The 21,387-nt window shown below is 36.0% G+C and overlaps 1 protein-coding gene across 30 annotated transcripts in view; it reads left to right on the top strand.

The window, feature by feature from the left end:
- The window catches only part of pcdh15a (protocadherin-related 15a), a 759,862-nt gene that overhangs the window by 387,483 nt on the left and 350,992 nt on the right, over positions 1-21,387 (top strand). For 24 of the 30 annotated variants that reach the window (XR_012388492.1, XR_012388488.1, XR_012388474.1 and 21 more), the window contains 1 exon segment: positions 3,736-3,854. Coding sequence is in view for 3 of the 30 variants with exons in the window: in XM_017358710.4 (XP_017214199.1) it covers positions 3,764-3,854 (91 nt within the window). In the remaining 27 variants the exon portion in view is untranslated. 30 annotated transcript variants of the gene reach the window in all.

Below are 21,387 nucleotides of genomic sequence, written 5' to 3'. Positions count from 1 at the left end.
GATTAGTAAAGTGTATAGCGAGAGATTGGGCGTCGATTACACACATTTCCACTGTTTCAAAGCACTGCACTGGTCCCACGCACCAGTAATTCAACAAAAAATAAATAATAATTTATAGTAAAAAGGTTTTGAACCATACTAAAGTATATAAGTGTATTATTTACAACTATTTTAAAGAAGGCCACTGCATATTGTAGTGTAGTGTGTAACAGAGGACAGCTTGTGCGTGCTACCCCAAAAGCCTCGCTCCCATAGCCTCCTCGTTAGAGCATTCACCTCACATGGAAGAATTGCCGGTTTGATCCCCGCTTGAAACGAGGCGGCAGGTAAAAGAACAGTTGGAATACGATAATTGAAAAAAACTTTTTAATATCTTGGATTTCACTACAGTCATCGGTGGTGAAATGTAACATAACTTATGTGTGTAATAAACTACAGTAATTGAGTAATTTTTTTATATTACCATTGTTGTATTAATACATGAATGAACTGGTCAGTTGTAAACATTTGACATTTTTGCAACAGTGCTTTCCCACACTTTCACCAGCAGCGTTGAGCGGTTCACTGGTTCAGAAAGCTTCATCTCACCATCACTAATCTCCAACATCTCCACACAATGCACACTACTCCTACAACTACCCACCCTGGGTGAATGTTTGGAAGCCATTTTATATAACTGGCCCCGTCCATGGATTATACCTTTTTAGAGTTTGGTACCCTACTGAAAAAAACAGCTTAAACCAGCCTAGGCTGGTTGGCTGGTTTTAGCTGGTCGACCAGGCTGGTTTTAAAGGGGTTTTGGCCATTTCCAGGCTGGTTTCCAGCCATTTCCAGCCTGGTCTTAGCTGGTCAGGCTGGGAGATGACCAGCTAAAACCAGCTTAACCAGCTTAAACCAGGCAAGCTGGTTTTAGCTGGATTTAGCTGGTCAGTTTCCAGCCTGACCAGCTAAGACCAGGCTGGAAAGGGCTGGAAACCAGCCTGGAAATGGCCAAAACCCCTCTAAAACCAGCCTGGTCAACCAGCTAAAACCAGCCAACCAGCCTAGGTTGGTTTAAGCTGGATTTTTCTGCAGGGTATGGTAATATGTAGACCAATATACATATAAAAAACATAAAGAATATATAAATGGATAGAAGTAATTGAGCGTGCATTGTTAAGTCAAAATACAACACAACAGATATGACTATAAACAACAAAACAATGTGTTTTATCACCAAACATGAGGTCATGACCCTGATGATGTCACTCCAAGATGGCCGCTTCAAATGAATGATGGGAAAATGTGTATAAATGTCTTGGGTTGCAAACTGAACAGGTTTGGTTCTGAAGAGTGGATACTGGTGAGTGTATGTACATACAGTATTCTGTGGTTTGGTTTTTAATAAATGGTGTTTGAGGCATCTGTGTGTGGTTTTTTCATTGTGTATGGAAAGATGATATGGGATATTATTTAAATTGAATTTGACTTGAAATGGCACATAAACAGTGATTATTTTAGACAACAGAGAACAAGAAAAGTACTTCACATTAAACAAACACACATGGACAATACACTGATAGCAAAACACAGATCTGTGTATACGTATTTGTTTGCCGGCAATTGGACTATGCTTGAAAGTGTATGTATATTTAGTGGGTGCAATATGTGTAACAGTCACAGTGTACTTCTCAGTCTTAAGGAAAAGGTAGAAACATGTATATTTTAATGATTTCCATTCCACTAAACTCTCCATACGTCTTTAAGTATTTAAAGTCTTACTTTTTTTGCTGTGTAACTTTCTTCTTCCAAGTTTTCTTTCATCCTTTCTTTCTGTGCATCTTGCACTTCAGGGTGTGTGAGTGCTAATTCAGTGTGCAATGATCAGTTACTGTGCCTACCACATCGATTTCACATCCACATGCCAGCTCAACGCACAGATTTATCTGCTTTGACTGATTTTTGTACTGAAGATTGAGCTTCTATAAAGAGTTCACTGACTTGTGCTGAATAAGTGTGTGTGTGTATGTGTATGTGTATGTGTGTGTGTGTGTTTGTGTGTGTGTGTGTTTGTTAGTGTTTGTTTGTGTGTGCACAAGCTTTGTGATATAGTTTTAATGAGTCCCTTGTCTTTGCTTGTCACATTGTTTTTGTCTGTACATAATGGCTTGATTAACATTATAAGCATTCATTTTGTGTTCTTGTCTTTGTGTTCATTTGACATTCTTGTCATGTTCTTGATTGGAAATGCAATATTATTAGCCTTGTTGTAAAGTGCTGTTTAATAATAATAACAACAACAATAATAATAATAATAATAATAATAATAACAACGATAATAATAATAATAATAATAATGAAAATAATAATAATAATATCTACTAATTTCCTGATTAGGTCATTTGAGTCAATTGCTTGTTCTTGAGTAACGTGTTTTGGCTGAGCGCAAAGATAACTTAATATATTAATTTATGTACACATACACTGATTCTGCACAATTGACTGATTGCTTGCATTTATTTCGTATAATGTGTAAACTTATAGTATGTTAAACTTTAATAATGGCCATTTTTGATTATCAAAACTGATATTCAGCAAAAGAGAGGGTGTGTTTCGTATTTTCACTGAAAATGAAAGGAGACAGTTATGTTATAGGCGCTGTTTTGTTATAAATATGCACACAGTGAAAATGACAGTAATATTATATGTAGCTACATGACGCCTCAACATTATTAGCACCTGTTAAGTTGTTAATATCAAAATGAAAATAGTTCCTTGTCTTTTTTTTTCATTTTATTGTTAATAGTGAAAAAAAACGTAGGCAGGGTGATGGAAATGAAGTTATAAAGTACACTGCTCTCTTTGAAGATTTACATGACGTGTCCTCGGGAGCAAGACTGAACTTTGTAGGCTACTTAATATTGAGGGAAAAGCCCCAATCAGATGTTGAATGTCTGCAGCCAAGCCAGCAGCATTTAAAAAAAAAAAAAAAAACGGCCTTTCCAGCGTTTTCAAAAAGCTCTGTTTTCGGCGCTCGAAATCTCCAGGGTATATGGATGGAAGGTGTAACTTAGTCATGGTCCATTTTAGGTTTGTAATGGTATGATAACGTTTGATAAAAATATCACGGTTTCACGTTATCAAAGAATTATGATAACTGCACCAAAATAAAAAGTTCTTTTTAAAGTCTTAGTAAAAAAAACAACACATTTTCCCCAATGAACACAATACACAGTAATTATTTTTTCGTTTTTTTTAATTTACAATTCACATTTGTAATATGTCAGGCTAAATAATTAAAATAAATCATTGACTTAAAAAAACTGATTTCTTTACAACACATAAAAAAACATAACAAAATATACCTTAGAAACAGTATGAGAGAGTTTTTGTGATTTTAAAACCTTGACTCTTTCAAACCATGGTAAACCTTGAAACCGGTTATCGTCCCATGCCTACTGTAGCAAAACTTAAGTGTATTAAAACGAAAGGTATTAGTGTAAACGGGACTCAAACTCCCCTCTCTCACAACTAAACAGTAGGGAGCCTCGGGCTCGAGGATCCTTCGCAGCATGCCAAACACCCATTTACCTTATCAAGCATTAGCTAAGTGTGAACTTTTCGCAGCTTCCTGTTCATGTGGACTTTAAGCTTTTTAGACGTTACTAATGAAAACCACATATTGCCGCTTTAACAGAGGTATATTGGTATTTTGGATGTTTTAAATGAATCTGTTTCTTATCTGCTTTTTTACAGGTGGGTTGGCAGTAGGCATTAAGTGAAGATGCGGAGGCGCTGGTGGCGATTGGACTGTCTGGGTTCAGCAATTGCCTTGTTTGTTATCATCAGCCAAATCTCAGCTCAAAACACTGAAGGTGAGACTCATCATTTATTCTCTGCCGCTAACGTGAGAGTTGTTTTATTTACCAATTTTTGCAAAATAAACCCCACACCATTTCTCCAGAACCATATCTTTTGATTTGGTTCCTGAAGTTGGTGAAATGGGATGTTACAGCTCAGAGTTTATGCTCCGAGCGAAGTCAGAGAGATAATTGTATCTCTATCTCTGTGTGTCAGCGTCTCACAAATCGGTCTTCTCTGCATACCTTCATTACTGAAGCAGCTACATACAACCCTCCAAACTGAGCGTCTGATGATGTATGAATTATACCATCACGTCTGCCAAAGACAAACTGACAACCGTAATAAAAAATCTTAAAAATGTCGCTGGAAAATGCTGTGAGGCTGAGTGGAAATAGAGGCAAATAAATTGTGGCCCATTGTCAGACTGTTCAGATTAGCTGTTGAGGATAAAACATCGGTGGGCGTCTACAGTTGACATTTTCAGATATCCTTGTCTGTTCTTGTGACATTTTTTTTTGTTATGGATTTTTGTGTTATTTGAAGAGTGGAATGAAGATATTACTGTATGTGTGGGGCTGGATGGAAACAATTGTGTTCAGTGTCAGATGCTTGAAAGTCTGTCATAGTTTTTATGCTACCTCATTTCCATGAATCAAATTGTTACAGCAATCTGAAAAGACAATCTGTTGAACAGCAATCTGTTGAAGACGGTAATTTTGTAGACAGGTCCAGTGTAGACTTTATTAGGTATTTGAAGGTATTGTTCACAAAAAAATGAATAAAATAAAATTCTGTCACCTTCATATATCATTTCAACCCCCTGACACGTTTGTTCATCTTGGAACACAAATTAAGATATTTCGGATGAAATATAAAAAACTCCCTCATCTTCCATACTTTACAGCAGGGGTTGTCAAACTCGGTCATGCAAGGCCAGAGTCCTGCTAAGTGTAGTTTAAACTCCAATCAGACACACCGGAGGCTGGAGAAACTGGACGTCCATTGTGGAGAACTGTAGGTGTGAGTAGGTCACCAGTGGGTGGTCAGGCTGGCCCCCAGGATCAATGTGGGGACTCATTTGTCACTCCAGCCTATCAGGAATCAGTCGCATGCACTCCATGACCACCACAGCCTCAGCTTAGGATACGGCCTGGTCCAGGACTACGGATACCTTGGCATCATTTCTCCAAATGTCTTGGATCGCATCAATAGTGCTGAATAGTCACTAGGGGCCTCAGGATAAGTCTCCCCTGGTGGAAATAGACACCAAAGAAAATAAATAGCGTAGCTGCTGTTTATAGTGTATTTAAATGAGATGCAAAAATGTGGGTGTTATAAATGAAAATAGCAGTCATATCAACAAACATGTAAAGCATATGAGAGTTTCTAACACAATGTCTGCTGCATTAAGACAGGAGAAGTGTATCCTACAGGTCAAGCCAGCTCATCTGCGTGGAGCACATTCATGCATCATATCGCTATGTGATGCATTAAGTGTATGCTTTACTAAAAAGATAGGTCTTTAATCCTGAGCCTCGGACATTATCAGGAAGGCTATTCCATAGTTTAGGAGCCATAAATGAGAAGACTCGACCTCCTTTACTCGACTTTGCTGTTCTAGGTACTACCAGAAGAGCTGTGTTTTGAGATCTTAAAAAGCGAGTTGGATTGTTGCGAGACAGGAGGTTGATTAGATAAACAAGAGCTAGCTTATTTAAAGCTTTACAGGTAAGAAGTAATATTTTAAAACTAATAAGAATCTTAACAGGCAGCCAGTGTAAGGATGATAAAATTGGGGTGATATGATCATATTTTCTAGACCTGGTAAGAACTCTGGCAGCTGCATTATGTACTAGTTGAAGTTTAATAATAGAAGATGCTGGGCAACCAGTGAACAGAGCATTACAGTAATCCAACCTAGAAGTCATAAAAGCATAAACTAGCTTTTCTGCATAATGAGATGGATAGCATACTTTGTAACTTAAGCGATATTTCTCAGATGAAAGAAGGCCTTTTTTGTGACATAAGAGATATGATTTTCAAAAGTTAAATTGCTGTCTTAATATAACATTCAGATCTTTTAGAGTAAGGCTAATGCTAACTTTGCAACACTCTAATTGCCGGTCGAGTTGTAAGATCTGCTGTGTAAAGGATTTAGGCCCAATAAGTAATAATTCAGTTTTTTTTCTGAATTTAAGAGAAGAAAATTGTTGGTCATCCTGTCTTTAACATCTTTGATACTCTTAGTTAGCTTAAACAGTTCAGACGTCTTATCAGGTTTAGTTTAAATATATTATTGAGTATCATCTGCATAGTAGTGAAAGCTCATCCACCAGTGTCTTTTAATAATGTCTCCCAGGGGTAGCATGTATATTGTTAACAGTAACGGATCTAAAACTAATCCTTGAGGGGTAGAAATATAATGAGGGGGAGCAAACATTAATTTCATTGTCATTTTTAGATGAACTATTACTTCAGTGATAATGAAAGACATCTGTACCGCCAACCTGATTTCACCAAGTAGGACACCTTCCTGGAGTAACATCAATGTTGATCTTGGAACAACATTCCAAGCAGCCAATCAGGGATACGGTTTACAGTATGGTTTACAGTTTGTTCTACATGATTGTTATCCAAATATTATTATTGTTTTTTGAAATAATTTACAGCTATGGTTTAGTTTAGGGGTAGGAAATAAGTATGAATTTACATTTTCAAACAAAAATGATGCTCCAGGATCAACGTAGTGCTTGGCAAAAAAATGAGTGACAGCTAAAATATGCAGAAAGCTAAACCTAGAAGCTTTTTTGCCATTCAATATTTGCCTGAAGTCCATAATGCTTTGCAGATATATGCAAACTTGCTTTTTTTCCGTTTCCATGACCTGTGGTAATAATTATTGTTTTGGTGCATGCAGTGTGAATACTAGGTGGCTATCGGATGGTGTTTTGGTTGTTATGTTCCAGGAATCATTCTGTAATTTAAAAAAGGAAAAAAGCAAGCTCTTGATCAGACTTGTTGTTGTTTATGACATTGACCGTTGTTAATTTTACACTTCAGTGATTCTGTGATGTTCCCCATTGAATTGGAAGAATGAGTTTTTGGGTAGCTGTAATTAACACTAGATGCAATTTAAGTCATTTAATGAATTTTTTATAAGGCCGTGTTCTTCAAAGTCAGGCAAAATGACCAGGATATTTGCTTAATTTCTCTGTAAATTTTCAATTACTCTTAAGAATGAACATTGATATACTAATTGTACCTGGACGTCTTCCAAGAAACTTGTACATCTATTGCCGTCGTCTTTTATACAGGTGTGGACTGCTTTGTTTAATTTCAAGAACACAGAATGTAGATTGAATCTCTGGTTTTGAATGATCTGAAAAGTACATGGAGACAAGTTTATTTTATTTTAATAAAAGCTACACAAGAACTTTTTTTTGTCTGAGTGATAATGTCAGTGTTTATGACATGTACAAGTAAAGTCAAGATTATTAGCCCTAGTTATCCAGTCAGGAATAGGTTTGTCTCCACCATCTGATATGCCAGGAGTCCTTGTCATAGTCAGTTACTTTATTTGACATTTACAGTTGAAGAGAAAACAATTAGCCCTCCTTCTTTTTCAAATATTTCCCAAATTATGTTTAACAGAGCAAAGAATTTTTCACAGTTTTTTTTGTAATATTTTTTCCTCTGGAGAAAGTCTTTTTTATTTTATTTTGGCTAGAATAAAATCAGTTTGTAATTCTTTAAAAAAACATTTTAAGTTTAATATTTTTAACCTCCTTAACCCCCTTTTTTTTGATTGTCTACAGCAGTGGTCCCCAACATTTTTGTCACTGTGAACTGGTCAGTGCTTGACAATGGTACCGTGGCACAGTCAGGGTCGTGTATACATAGATTGCTAGGCAACCATCAATCGTTTTCTCAGGGAATGACAAGATGACAAAACATTGCAGCAACTTTGATACAAGTTTTGTTTATGGAGATAGTTGAAAAGCACTGCAGTGTTTGTCTGAGATAATTATTCTATCAAGATGTGTATATTCCATACAAAATATGAGGCTGATCGATCAGTACTTGTGATTTAACTCGAGGTGTGCTCGCAGCATTCTAAAGTTGTTTTCAAATGGGGGTGCCTGAAAGCTCTTGGAAGCCGCGCAGACATACTGGATGCACCTGATTTGTTGACAAATGAGTTGCGGATCTATTGCTTGGCAGTTTGTGGGTCCTTCACTTGGACCTTTTCCATGAAACTTTCTAAAGACGTCTGCTTCTTAGTAATTTTACAAGCTTGTGGGTTAAATTTTGGCGCTTAAGTGAACTGAGATTTAACTGAGAATACGGTCATTTTTCAAAACAAAAGATCGTTCAGACTCAGGGTACTTTCACACCTAGACTTTTGTTTTGGAACCTGTCTCATTTTTCTAGTTAGCGCGGTTCGTTTGGCATATGTAAATCCAGCAATCACGCTTGTATCCACGTCAAAACAATCGGCCTAAGAATGTATGAATGAGGTGGTCTCGGCTCGATTTAAACAAACTCTGGAGTGGATTGATTGTAGGGAAAAAGCAATACGATCCGTGCCCGGCTATATCACAGTGTTTTATGGATATGTATAGGCATACGGCTATATGAAGAGAGAATAATGAGTTGGGCGGGAGGTCATTCCAGACATCCCAAGTCTCTCGGAAGTTCGTGCATCTCTTCTCACCCCTCCCCACCGCATCCCTTCTTGCTCTTCAGACACGTTGCGCGCACCCTGTCAAACACCACCAAACACCCCCCCCCCCTCCCACGGTCTTCACATTGCTTATATTGTCTTATTGCTTATCGTCAAAACTTAAATAAAGACGCATGACAGCTCAGCGGGACTGCAAAATAAAGCATGAACCTCTGACCAATGTGAGGAGAGTTTACTCACACATGACTTGTTTTAGCTATTTCGGTCCGTTAAGAAACTTTGGCGTGTGAAAGCGAACCACACCAATAACAAAGAGCAACAATGTAACAATTTTAATCCGTTTCGGAGCAAATTTCAGAACAAAAAAAAACAAATATTTTGGTCCACAACAAAATAAATAAATAAATAATTTGGTCCACGGCCCAGGGGTTGGGGACCACTAGTCTACGGAGAAACCATTGTTGTACAATAACTTGTCTAATTACCTTAACTTGCCTAATTAACCTAGTTAAACCTTTAAATGTCACTTTAAGCTGAATAGTAATATCGTGAAAAATATCTAGTCGAATATTATTTACTGTCATCATGGCAAAGAGAAAATAAATCAATTATTAGAAATGAGTTATTAAAACTATTATGTTTCAAAAGGTGATTAAAAAAAATTTAAAACAGAACTTGGGGGAAAAATATACAGGAGGGCTAAAATTCCTGACTTCAACTGTATATTTAGTGTTTTATCATAACATAATAGAAAAACTTGAGGATTCAAATTGTATTTATTAGCTCTTTATTAGCAGTAAAATCATATGTGTATTTTTTTCAAATTCAAAAGCTGTTTCAAAACTGCAAATCCAAGTATTTGGAAAATGAAAACGAAACAGTAAAAATAGCAATTTCAAGATCATCAAAACTATTTAACTTAAAATTATTGAGAGCCACACATGCATTTACTTAAAGTTTGTTGCTAATTTACCCACTCTCAGGCCCTTAAATGTGCTAACAAATTATTTTCAGTTAAAAATTAACAAAGCATTTTAGCTGAGCCCTTCGAGATTCATAAAACGTGAGGTTAGAGCAAAAAAAATACATATATAGTCAGGCAAAATGAATCCCTTCTGGCTCCTGTGGTAGTGAGAAACTGAAAATACTGTAGCTACACAAAAGGCCAGTTTTTTTTTTTTTTTTGGGGGGGGGGGGGGGGGGGTAGCAACAAAGTGGGACATGTGCACAAATAAAGACCTGCCACTGGCTTTGACGCGGCACAAAAAGGAGCTGTCATCTTTTTATGCCTTCATTTATTACTGTTTTTAACTGTGACAAAATAAGTTAGACAATTACAAGTTGCAATCAAGGCGAGGTCAAACAGAGGTCAGACGACAGCAAACAAAGCATCTTCAAGTATTATAAAAGGCACATTTAGATGAATAACAGGGGAACATTATAGAACATGAAGTTTGATGGTTTTTAAACTTTTTCTTGCTGCTTTGTGTTCTGAAAGACATTAAAAAAGCAAACCCATGTGACAGCCACAAACTTTTGGGCAGTTTAGGAGGAGGCAGTGTAAAGGATGACAAGTCAGCAGCAAACTGGTCAAAGTTGTGTAGTTTAGAAATGTCAGACAGGCAGTATTGGAGGCAACTACTGTAGCTTTTGCATATTAGTTTTTAGAAACTGTCAAGCACTGGGAAACCTTATATGCAAATTATATGAAGAAGTCATTAGCTTGGAAGTATGCTAAATATCTGACTATTGAGTTAGTTAGAGCTTGTGTACTGATATGTGCCTTTAGTTTAGGTATGGGCCAGTATAAGATTCTGACAGGATGATAACCTTGGATAAAAATATCACAGTTTTACGGTATCATATATATTGTGATTACTGCTCTAAAATATATTATTTTTTAAATGTCTGGGTAAATAACAAAAAAAAAAAATTCTTTTGAACACAATATATTTTATTTTGTGAAAGATTTTAAATATTTTGAAGCAGTAAACATGTCAGGCTGAATAATTTAAATGTTTATAGTTTATAAATCACAGATTTCTGTACAATTTAAAATGGCATCTTGGATATCTTTTCTGCTGAAAATACTGGTGTCCTAAAACATACAAAAAAAAAAAAAAAAACGTAAATAAAAAAATCTTACACATACCCTAAGAACGGTTTTAAAGAAAATGATGGAGGTTTTAGAACCTTGACTTTTCCAAACCACGCTATACCTTGAAAACGTTTATCGTCCCATGCCTAGTACTTACAGATGTCACTACTTCAATTAGTTCCCTTTGCCCCCGTCATACCGATGTGAACTGCGGCGGCGGTAATTGGTGCGCCAGCAGCTTTTGACCGCTGAGTGGCACTTTAACCACACATTTACAGCTTTGCCTTTTCACAATACTAAATAGACGGTTCTGTTTGTGTACCTTATGTAACGTGAGGTGTTCGATTAAAATATAATTTAGTTTTAGTTTTCTTAGTAATAAAAATGCTTTTACACTATACTGTATGTTTTAGAAAAGATACATGGTGAGAAGTATAGCCCTAGGCTGCAAAAAGCTAATATAAAAATTAAGTTCTTTAGCCTTTATGGTGCCCTGTTAAAGTGCATTGGGGTGAAGAGAATGTTTGATTTCTTTGACTGTCATGGCAATGTAACCTCAAATCTTAAACATGTGCGCATATGAAAACCGCGGCACAGCACACACTACAAAATAATATTAAGATTATCGTGCCAGTGGAGCACATCACCTGATTGTTATATAACTTACTTTAACAGTAGGCTATTTATTATTTATTACAGGCTATGTTACAAATATTTCATGTACATCACTCTCATGCACTCAGAACTAGTGGCAGTTATGAAATAAATAAATGGGCATATCCGCATGCATATTGAGCCGCTTATTATTTATTGTTTGTTCATGTTCTCTGTTTATTTTTCTCTACACACATGCAGAGAAAGAACAAAATATGCTTGTTTAAAAAAAAGCGCATTATGTTCACCAATGTATAATAATAATATTTAGCTAATATATCCATAATGCCGGGATGCGTGGTGCTTTGACTGGATATCTAGGTCAAAAGCAAAATTGTTAATTGTTGCACGGCATAGGCTATAGCCTATAGTGTGGAAAAATATAATTCACAACCCGTGATGCGTTTCCCAAAACCATCGATAGCTAACTAAGGCCACAAGTTTGTTACAAACATAGTTCGTTGATTGTATGCACCATTGCTGCACCTTTGTAAAGTTGCCCCCCCACACAACACAAAACATCTCATTCATTTGTGCTGGTTTGTGCTGCAATAATATTTGTTTGTGCTGTTGTGGTTTCTGAGATAATAAAATACTAATAGTAGGTCAGTCATTCTAAGCATAATTAAACTATTATGCTTAGAAATATAATGAAACAATCTTCCCTCCATTAAACAGAAATTGGGGAAAAAATAAACAGGGGCGCAAATAATTCAGGGGGGCTAATAATTCTGACTTCAACTGTATTTGAATGATTCGTTTTAAGAAAGTGGTTTAGTTAAATGGTCCACTGAATCATTTCTATCATCAAAGTTGTGTTACGCAACCTCAAATGGGGGATTTAATGGCTTTTGGAGCCAAAATAATTATCATAACTTGTCATAATTGTTAGTCATTAGCATTAGTCCATCCATCCATCCATCTATCCATCCATCCATCCATCCATCCATCCATCCATGCATGCATGATTTCTTTTATATATTTCTAATGATATATTTATATATATCTATATATATATATATATCTATCTCTCTCTCTCTCTCTCTCTCTCTCTCTCTCTCTCTCTCTATATATATATATATATATATATATATATATATATATATATATATATATATATAATTTTTTTATGTGTATTTTTGATATACATGTCCAGATTTTTTTATTCCATTTATTTCAGTTGTGAATTACATTTCTTTTATTTCAATTGTAAGTTAAACTGAATAAACATTAATTTAAAATATACATTTAACATTTTATAGAACACTGAAAAAAATTATTCAAAGATGATTCCTTGGATTTACTCAATTTTTTTACGTTAAGTGGTTGTAAACAATTTAATTGTGTTGAATTTAAACAAACAAATTAAGTTGAACATTATTCAATTTAATTTGATTGGTTAAATTCAACAAAAATAAATTGTTTGCAACAGTTCTGCATGCAACACTTTTTTCAGTGAAGTAAAACCACATTATAAAGTAAAATAAATGCTTTTATCATCTGTAACCTTGACTTGTTTTACTATAACCATTGTTTTTGCTAAATTTCTTACAGTGTTTCTCAATTGCTTTGGCTCAACTCTTGATTAAAATGTTACGTTTTCAAAACAACAAGTTTGAATCTTTGAACAGTTAGCGTATTGCTCACAAAAGTTTCACTTATACCTAGAAAGAGCTTGATTACCTGGTTCAGGTGTGTCTGATTGGAGTTGGAACTAAACTATGCAGGACACTGGCCCTTTAGGACCGAGTTTGGATACCCCTGATTTGTGCAAACAATAAGTACAACAAGTACAACGTTCTGGAGTTTGGACAAAAACTAATTGCATATGGCTTGTTGATCAAAACTACTAAATCAATTCTCATTTAAACTGTCAAACTCTTCACCACTCCTCAATCATTTTTCATTGTGTAAGCCATCACACTAAAAACAATTTATTTAATTATCAAACATTTGTGTATGCACATGTTTACACCATAAATATCTGAGATTGACATTGTTTGTAATGTCTGCTGAATTGGTAAATGACCTTTAATTGCAATACAATGTGCATAATCTTTTTTTTGGTCACTTCATAAATATGAAATATACAATAAAGCAACAAGCAAGACTGAACTTTACATTTAATACATTTGTACAAAAATAAATGTACTGTATGAATACAAATGTTCATATATATTTTTCTATGTACTTTTCTCAACAAAAATGTAATTTTTTAAACCTTAATTTCCATGGTTGACTGTCATGGTGAAAAAAACATCTAATCATTTTGAGCAGTGTGACTCACATGATGACGAATACACTTTATGTTTTGGTGGCCTTGGCCAAATTACTGACACAATAACTAGGTGTTGATGCATGAATGAAATGTTTTGGGTGAGTAACTACATTTTGCAGATATGCAATAAAGTTCTGAAGTTCCAGCAAACAGTTTTAACATTTGCAAGCACAGTTTAAAGAATGTTACAGTTTTTCTTGATTGCTTTGATGCAGCCATCAACTGAAACTCCACATTTTCAAAACAGTTAACACACAGGCCTAAACAGCGGCACTAGGCTCTAACTATGCAAAAGGCTCTAACTATGCCAAAACATTTAAAACATGCAACAAAAGCTAATTTTGCCTTCGAAAAACACAAATTGTAAACAAGTATATGAGCTTCTTCAATCAAGCATTACACAACAAACAAAATACAAAATACAGAACTCAAAGTACTGAATCAGTGCACTATTGCTTGACATTGTAGCCTATTGCCAGTGCCGTTTGTTGTTTTTCAATGTAGGCTTTGCAAAATTTGTATTTTTGCTAAGAATTGGATCCAGAATAAGAAATACTTTGATTAAAATTTGATTGATTCCATGACATTTTTTTCAAACTGTGGCTGAAAACTGAAACACTAAAAAAAGAAGAAAAACAAAAAGAACCCAATTAAATACTGTAAATATTGGAGCAAACACATGTAAACCAAAAATAAAGCAAAATCTATAAGGAGTATAAGACATAGCCACTATTGACCTCCTCCATCCATGCTGGCAAAGAACATCATATACCTGCCATCTTTTCATAAGTTTTGCAGACTGATTGCTTATTAAAGATTTGATTGAAGGAGTGTCTGATTTCATGATGTCATGATTTTAACCCCGATTTGCACTCACCGACAGGTTTTGAGAGATCGCCGACAAATGCCTGAAATCACAGGCAAATCGGTGCTTGTGCATGTGAGTGACAATCAAACAGTATAAACTATCAAAGACGCGATCTGAGAGAATCGCCGATGTGTCACCGATGCCTGTGAGATATTTGGTGTGCTAAATATCTGGAGCTGTCGGCGATTCAAATCATGCTATGTGAAATGAGTTTTGGCTGAAAATAACATTGGCGATCGCCTACAGCCAATGAGAGAGCAGCATTCACTTGTGTGTGTGTGTGTGTGTGTGTACCTGCAGGCCAGCGGGAGGTTGGGGGAGAAGTTAAAAGCACTTTTTTTTAGTTTATTTGGACCCAAGAAGTGGAGGTTTGACAGGAGCACTCATGTCTATTTGAAGTTTCATACAAAACGTTATAAAAAAAAGTTGAGGAGAAATTGCTTATTCCCTTCAAACCCAGGTGAGCAAATATGTACATTTTCTACCCCATTAAAGGCTTCTTTCTCGTTATGTAGTTAATAACAAAAGATATACTATGTGTTTTTGGCTGTGAGACGTAGTTTGGATGAAGTTGTCCGTGATTCTTCCTATTGTAAAGTCATGCAATGTTAAAGCCCCTGTTCCTGATTCATCTTGCAGTGTAAACAAAGCAGTGACAAATGCAGTCTGAAAACATCTGTGACACGACTACTTTGAAAATCATGCAGTCTGAACTCGGCATTAGAGACTTCATACTAGAGTTGTAACGGTATGAATTTTTTTACGGTATGATAATCGTCTAAAACAATACCACGGTTTGACGGTTTCGCGGTATACGGTATGTTACAAATGTTACAAAATAATAGAACAGTGAAGCAAATTTGACTTTTTCCAAATAATATATTTTTAGTTACTATAAACAACACCACTTACAATGAACAAATAAAAAAATAAGAAAATAATAAATAATGTGTCAAAGTCCAAATAAAGTCCAAATAAACATGGTGCGAATCCTCAGTAAAAAAATAGATATAAATATTTACTATACTATAAATAGTTACATAACGAAACTAGATTCAATATGGAACATCCTTAGGTTTTATGTGCCAGCATGGATATGGTTGTCTGTGGATATGGATTTGGATTTGGTTGTCTGCAATGCAGACAAACAGCTGCACCTTCATTTGCGTCTTTTGAAAACAGAAGGAGCAGCAGTTCGTCATTGCTGTGTCACTGTTTTGTCATGTTTCTGTGCTGCTGTGCATGCAAAAGTACTTAGTATGAGAATTATTTCATGCAAAACTTTTTTTTTTTGCGTTTTATTTAGCCACGCATAAATGTATGCCTATCTCTCATTCTGTGTTGTTCAAAAAGCTCATTGTTTGGTCCACAAACAAAAGCGAAACCTATGCTTATTGGTTGTGATATAGCGAGTTTGAACCAATCTGGGCATGGAGGAGGGACAATGCATCAATGTATCATGTCTGGTTTGTCCAGAGACACAGTGACGAGCGTTTCTTTGTCAAATCAGCGTTGTCAAATTTTGATGACGTAACCGCACTGATTCCGGAGCCGCGAATGTTATGTGATACAGCACTGGAAAGCTGAGATTCTCTTCTTTATGCCAATCTTTGAATTGTATGAATCGGATCAGCGGATCAAAAGTTATTAAACATTTAAAAGCAATACTTATTTTTAGCCGCGGGCGGCTGTCTCGGTCTTTAAGGGTTAAAATCGTTGATATGCAATTGTTCATGGTATGATAATCATGCACGTTCAAATCGTGGTAGACCGTCATACCGGTATATTGTTACAACCCTACTTCATACTAACCTTGATAGTTTCTAATAGTTAGGAATAGATGGTTTCTGTTTAGTTACTATAGCTAAAACAATGGGGTTCAGACTGCTTTAATGACATCCGTGTTACCTGTTTTGAAAAATGTTGGAGAAAAATGTGTCAATCCAATGAAAAAGGGTTTACACATTTGCAAGACCTGTCTTCTGTTCTGCAGGGATAGTGATAATGAAAATGGAGTGGATCCTAATTTCTTTAACCAGGTCAAAGCAAACAAGAAAAACTGTAAGACTGTTTTGAAAAATGTGCCAAAGAGATTGAGAAAAACTGTAATATTATATTTTTTCTTCTGATTTTGTGTAGACGTTTTTTTTCCTGTTATTTTTACAATGACAGTTTCAAAGTAGGCACTTCATACAGAGATTGCAACAGATTTACTTTCTTTGGCTCTTGTCTATGTCAGCGGACTCTCTGTTTTGCCTATACATTTCTTTCGGTGCATCTAAATGTATGTACCATTTAAAAGTGAATAAAGAAGTCCACGTTTTCATCTCAAGCGACAGGTTGGATATCAACTCCACCTATTTCATTCTGTCACTGTAATTAAACTCCGCTGGATGTCTGCTACTGGGTGAGCCATTAAAGTCAGCCCGCAGGTGCACTTTGAGAAGAGGAGTCAGTCTTCTCTGTCTAATTGAGAGGGAGGAGGAAACCTTTCTCAAGTCTCATGCCATCAGAATAAAGTGGCGGGCTGTTATTTAAAAAAATACACCGAGCGTAATTACACTGAGCTGCTACTGGAAGGGATCCATTCAATTGCTACTGAGCTGCCTTGCCTCTACTAAAACACTGTATCTAAACTGATGCGAATAGAGCGTTGCTTTTTGACTTGATTCATCTAGCAATTCAACCCTTTATTGCTACACCTAGGGCTGCACGATTAATTGAATTGACTTGAGATCGTGATTCAGCAATTCTCATGCACATGTCATCAGGAAAACAGGTCTGTGATCAGTAGTTAATCTTCTCCAAAGGAGATTTTCCTATTCTTATGGAGTTATTGCAAATACGTTACAAAGATAATCTGTTGGCAAATCAAACAGAGCAGATGATTTAACTACTTTTATTGATTCAACGCGACTAATAAACACACAACTACAGAATCATTTCAAGGACAATTTATTTCAAACACTAGACAGAAGTTGCAATGTGAGTTTGGAGTAAAAACATGTTATTAAATGTGGTATTTTTACAAGTGATGCAAAACAGCTGGCAGAACAATTGTCGATTTTAGGATCACACCATTCGAGTCATCTGCAATCTTTTGCATAGCTTGCCTGTGAACTGTGGCTCTGTGAAGTAAACTCTGGAAACTGCTGCTGGAGATTTCCAGCTGATTACAGAGCTGCTTTTACTGCCAAAATGTGCACGGGAACCACATTTGATTCATCGGGCAGCCCTAGAAACACTATCCTTTTTTTTCAATAATTTTTTTATTATGTGATGTTATTGTTAGCTAATTGTATTGATCACATTTTGATAGCCAAATCAAAGTCATATTGAAATATTTTGACCTGTTGAATAAAGTTGCTTTTTATTTCTAACCATTTTAATTAATCTGATAGTTCTCATTCTACCAGAGGAACCAAGAGGATAAAGGTGTTGGAGATTGATTGATTGATTGATTGATTGATGGATTAATTGATGGATTGATTGATTGATTGATTTGATTGATTGATTGATTGATTGATTGATTGATTGATTGATTGATTGATTGATTGATTGATTGATTGATTGATTGATTGATTGATTGATTGATGTATGGATGGATGGATGGATGGATGGATGATGGGTGGATGATGGATGGATGGATGGATGTATGGATGATTGGTTGGTTGGTTGGTTGATTGATTGATTGATTGATTGATTGATTGATTGATTGATTGATTGATTGATTGATTGATTGATTGATTGATTGATTGATTGATTGATTGATTGATTGATTGATTGATTGATGTTGGCTGGTTTGTATGCGGGTTGGTTGGTTGGTTGGTTGGGTGATATATTGGTTGGTTGGTATGTTGGTTGGTTGGTATGTTAATTGGTTGGTTGATATGTTGGTTGTTTGGTTAATATGTTGGCAGGTAGGTTGGTTGGTTGATATGTTGTTTAATATGTTGATTGGTGGGTATGTTGGTTGGTTTATATATTAGTTGGAATGCTGGTTGATTGGTTAATATGTTGCCTGGTTGTTTAATTGGTTGGTTGATTGATAATTTTGTTAATATGTTGCTTGGTATGTAGATTGGTATGTTGGTTGATATGTTGATTGGTTTGTATGTTGGTTGGTTGGTAGATATGTTGGCTAGTTATTTGGTTGGTTGATATGTAGGTTGTTATGTTAGTTGGTTGACATGTTGGTTGGTATGTTGGTTGTTGGAATGTTGGTTGACATGTTGGTTGGTTGGTTGATATGTTGGTTAGTTGATATGCTGGTTGTTATGTTGGTTGGTTGGTTGATATGTAGGTTGATATGTTGGTTGGTTGGTATGCTGGTGGGTTGGTTGATATGTTGGTTGGTTGGTTGGTTGGTTGGTTGATATGCTGGTGGGTTGGTTGATATGTTGGTTGGTTGGTTGGTTGGTTGATATGTAGGTTGATATGTTGGTTGGTTGGTATGCTGGTGGGTTGGTTGATATGTTGGTTGGTTGGTTGGTTGATATGTAGGTTGATATGTTGGTTGGTTGGTATGCTGGTGGGTTGGTTAATATGTTGGTTGGTTAGTTTATATGTTGGATGGTTGGTTGGTTGGTTGGTTGATATATTGGCTGGCTGGTTGATATGTTAATTGGTTGGTTGGTTGGTTGGGGCTTCTGGTGCTTTTGATGCACTGACTTTAGCTGGTGTGAAGGAGCATGCATTTGTTATGGCAAGTCTTGAAAAAGTCAGTGATAAAACCTTAAGTTTGATTCTGGCTGCAACTGGGAGGCAGTAGAGTGGGATCAAGAACGTGTAATAGGAGTCCTTTATGGCTGATGAAAGACTAAAAATCCTGTTGTGTTCTGTATAACTGCAAAGTCCAAATATATCAATCTCTGACACTTTACTAACCTATACTAACACTTTACTAACCGATATCTGAAAATATGAGGCATTGTGTGTAGGAGCGCTAATAATTCACCAATACACTGTGATGCTTGAAAAACAGTCAGCCATGTCTGAAATAAAAATAAACAGAGATTATTTTGTATCTGTGCATGACCTTTTTAAATTGACAGCAGCCTCAGAAACTCTATACATTAAAGATTAATCAAGCAACAAAAGACAAAAAAACAGTGCTCTTGACTGAATATATTTTAAAGTTTCATTTAAAAAGTGATGTTTGAATCTGAAAACACCATCAGCATTTAGAGAATTGCCTCAAGTGTATGGTGATGTGAATTTATTTTAGTTTACATCCATTAAGCTGATAACTCTAAAGAGAAATGTGAAGCTAATGTGTAGAGTTAAATTATTGCTATTATAAAGTTAAAAGTTAATTAAGTGTTCTGTAGCATTGCGTGTACATACTGTTGCGCACTGAACCGTGGGATTGGTGTATCATTATACCATTAGTCCAGTGTGTTCCTGGCTTTGTTGTGCTAGTTATAAAGCTTGCCAGCAAAGCTTTGCAGTTGTCCAGTATTGGAATTAAAAGTACTTGAATGAAAGAAGGGTTGGGTTTTCTAATATTCTAAAAGTAAACCTAAATAATGTAAATTCTACATTTGGCATATTTGATCATGCTGTTGTTGAGACATGGCTGGAAAAGCTTAGCTAGCAACAGCACCTCCAAGTTTCTTGCTGTTAATGTCATGAACCAAAGTTTCACAATGATCCACTGATGGGCCTGCAGGGATTACAGGGAGCTCAGTCTTTGTGCTGTTGAGCTCCAGATGACAGTCCTTCATCCAAGTAGAGATGTCTAAAAAGGCAGACAGAGGTATGAGCTGAGACAGTTGGATCATCGTGTTGAATGAATTGAAAGATAGAGCTGCATATCATCTGCATAGCAGGTACAGTATAGGTGAAGCCGTGCGCCTTTGTGATTGTGAGCTAGTGTAAATGGAGAAATAAAAAGGAGAGAAGACTGAACCTTGAGGCACCCCAGTGATATGCTGATATGACTTATCCATCTTGCCTCTCCAGGAGACCTTGAAAGATCTTCCTTTGAATTGCTGAAGCCACTTAAAGCCCTGACATTCCTCTAGTAAAATCAATAAAAAAATCTTGTGTGATGAAATTTTGAACAAAATCACGCCAAACCCTAGTACTTTTGGAGCTTGTTTCAGGTGTTTGAAGCAGCTTGCCATGGCAATCTTTCTAGCAAAGTTTGCTTTGCCCTCTATACTGTATGCCTTTTAACTGCTATTTATGTGTTGTGATCTACCTACTTTACATCTGTTGCGCAATTTAATAGGTAGATGTGCTTCTGTTGACCCACTTCTTTTTCTTAATAATTTTCTCTAGTTCCTAAATATAAATATATAAATATATAATAGAAAATTTTGTGAAAAAATCCTTTCTCTGTTAAACATCATTTGGGAATTTTTTTTGTTGAACAAAATGACAGGAGGGTGAGTAATTTTGACTTCAAATGTATTTGTGTGTGTGTACATTTTTTTCCCATAACGCATTAACAATATATAGACTTTTATCAAAACTTAGCCTTAATGCCATGTCTTTTAGTATTGCTTAAATTGACGTTAAAACTTACCAGAAACACACACACACAAACACACTAACACACACACACACACACACACACACACACACACACACACACACACACACACACACAATTGTGTAAGTCATGGTTAGTTTTCCACATTGGTTCTCCAGTGGTGTTTCTTGTTGAATTTGTTCAGTCACGTTCTGAGGAGTTGAAGCCTATGTGTGTGTGTGTGTGTGTGTGTGTGTGTCTCATCAGCACAGTGACCAGAAAGCTTTTCCAGCTCCAATCTCCCATCATCTGTGCAGAGAGTGGATCAAATCAATTCCTCCCTCCTTCTGTTTGTCTCTTGTTCTGCTCATTTCTTACACCCCCCTTTTTTAGACTTGGTGTAATATTGGTGAGGCTTTATTATTACGCTCACTCTTATCTGTTTATCACCTACAGTACGCCTCCTCTTTTTTGTTATTCTGAT

The sequence above is a fragment of the Danio rerio genome, chromosome 13 (assembly GCF_049306965.1).
Source record: "Danio rerio strain Tuebingen ecotype United States chromosome 13, GRCz12tu, whole genome shotgun sequence".
Lineage (NCBI taxonomy): Eukaryota > Metazoa > Chordata > Actinopteri > Cypriniformes > Danionidae > Danio > Danio rerio.
This window is presented reverse-complemented; position numbering and strand designations above follow the sequence as displayed.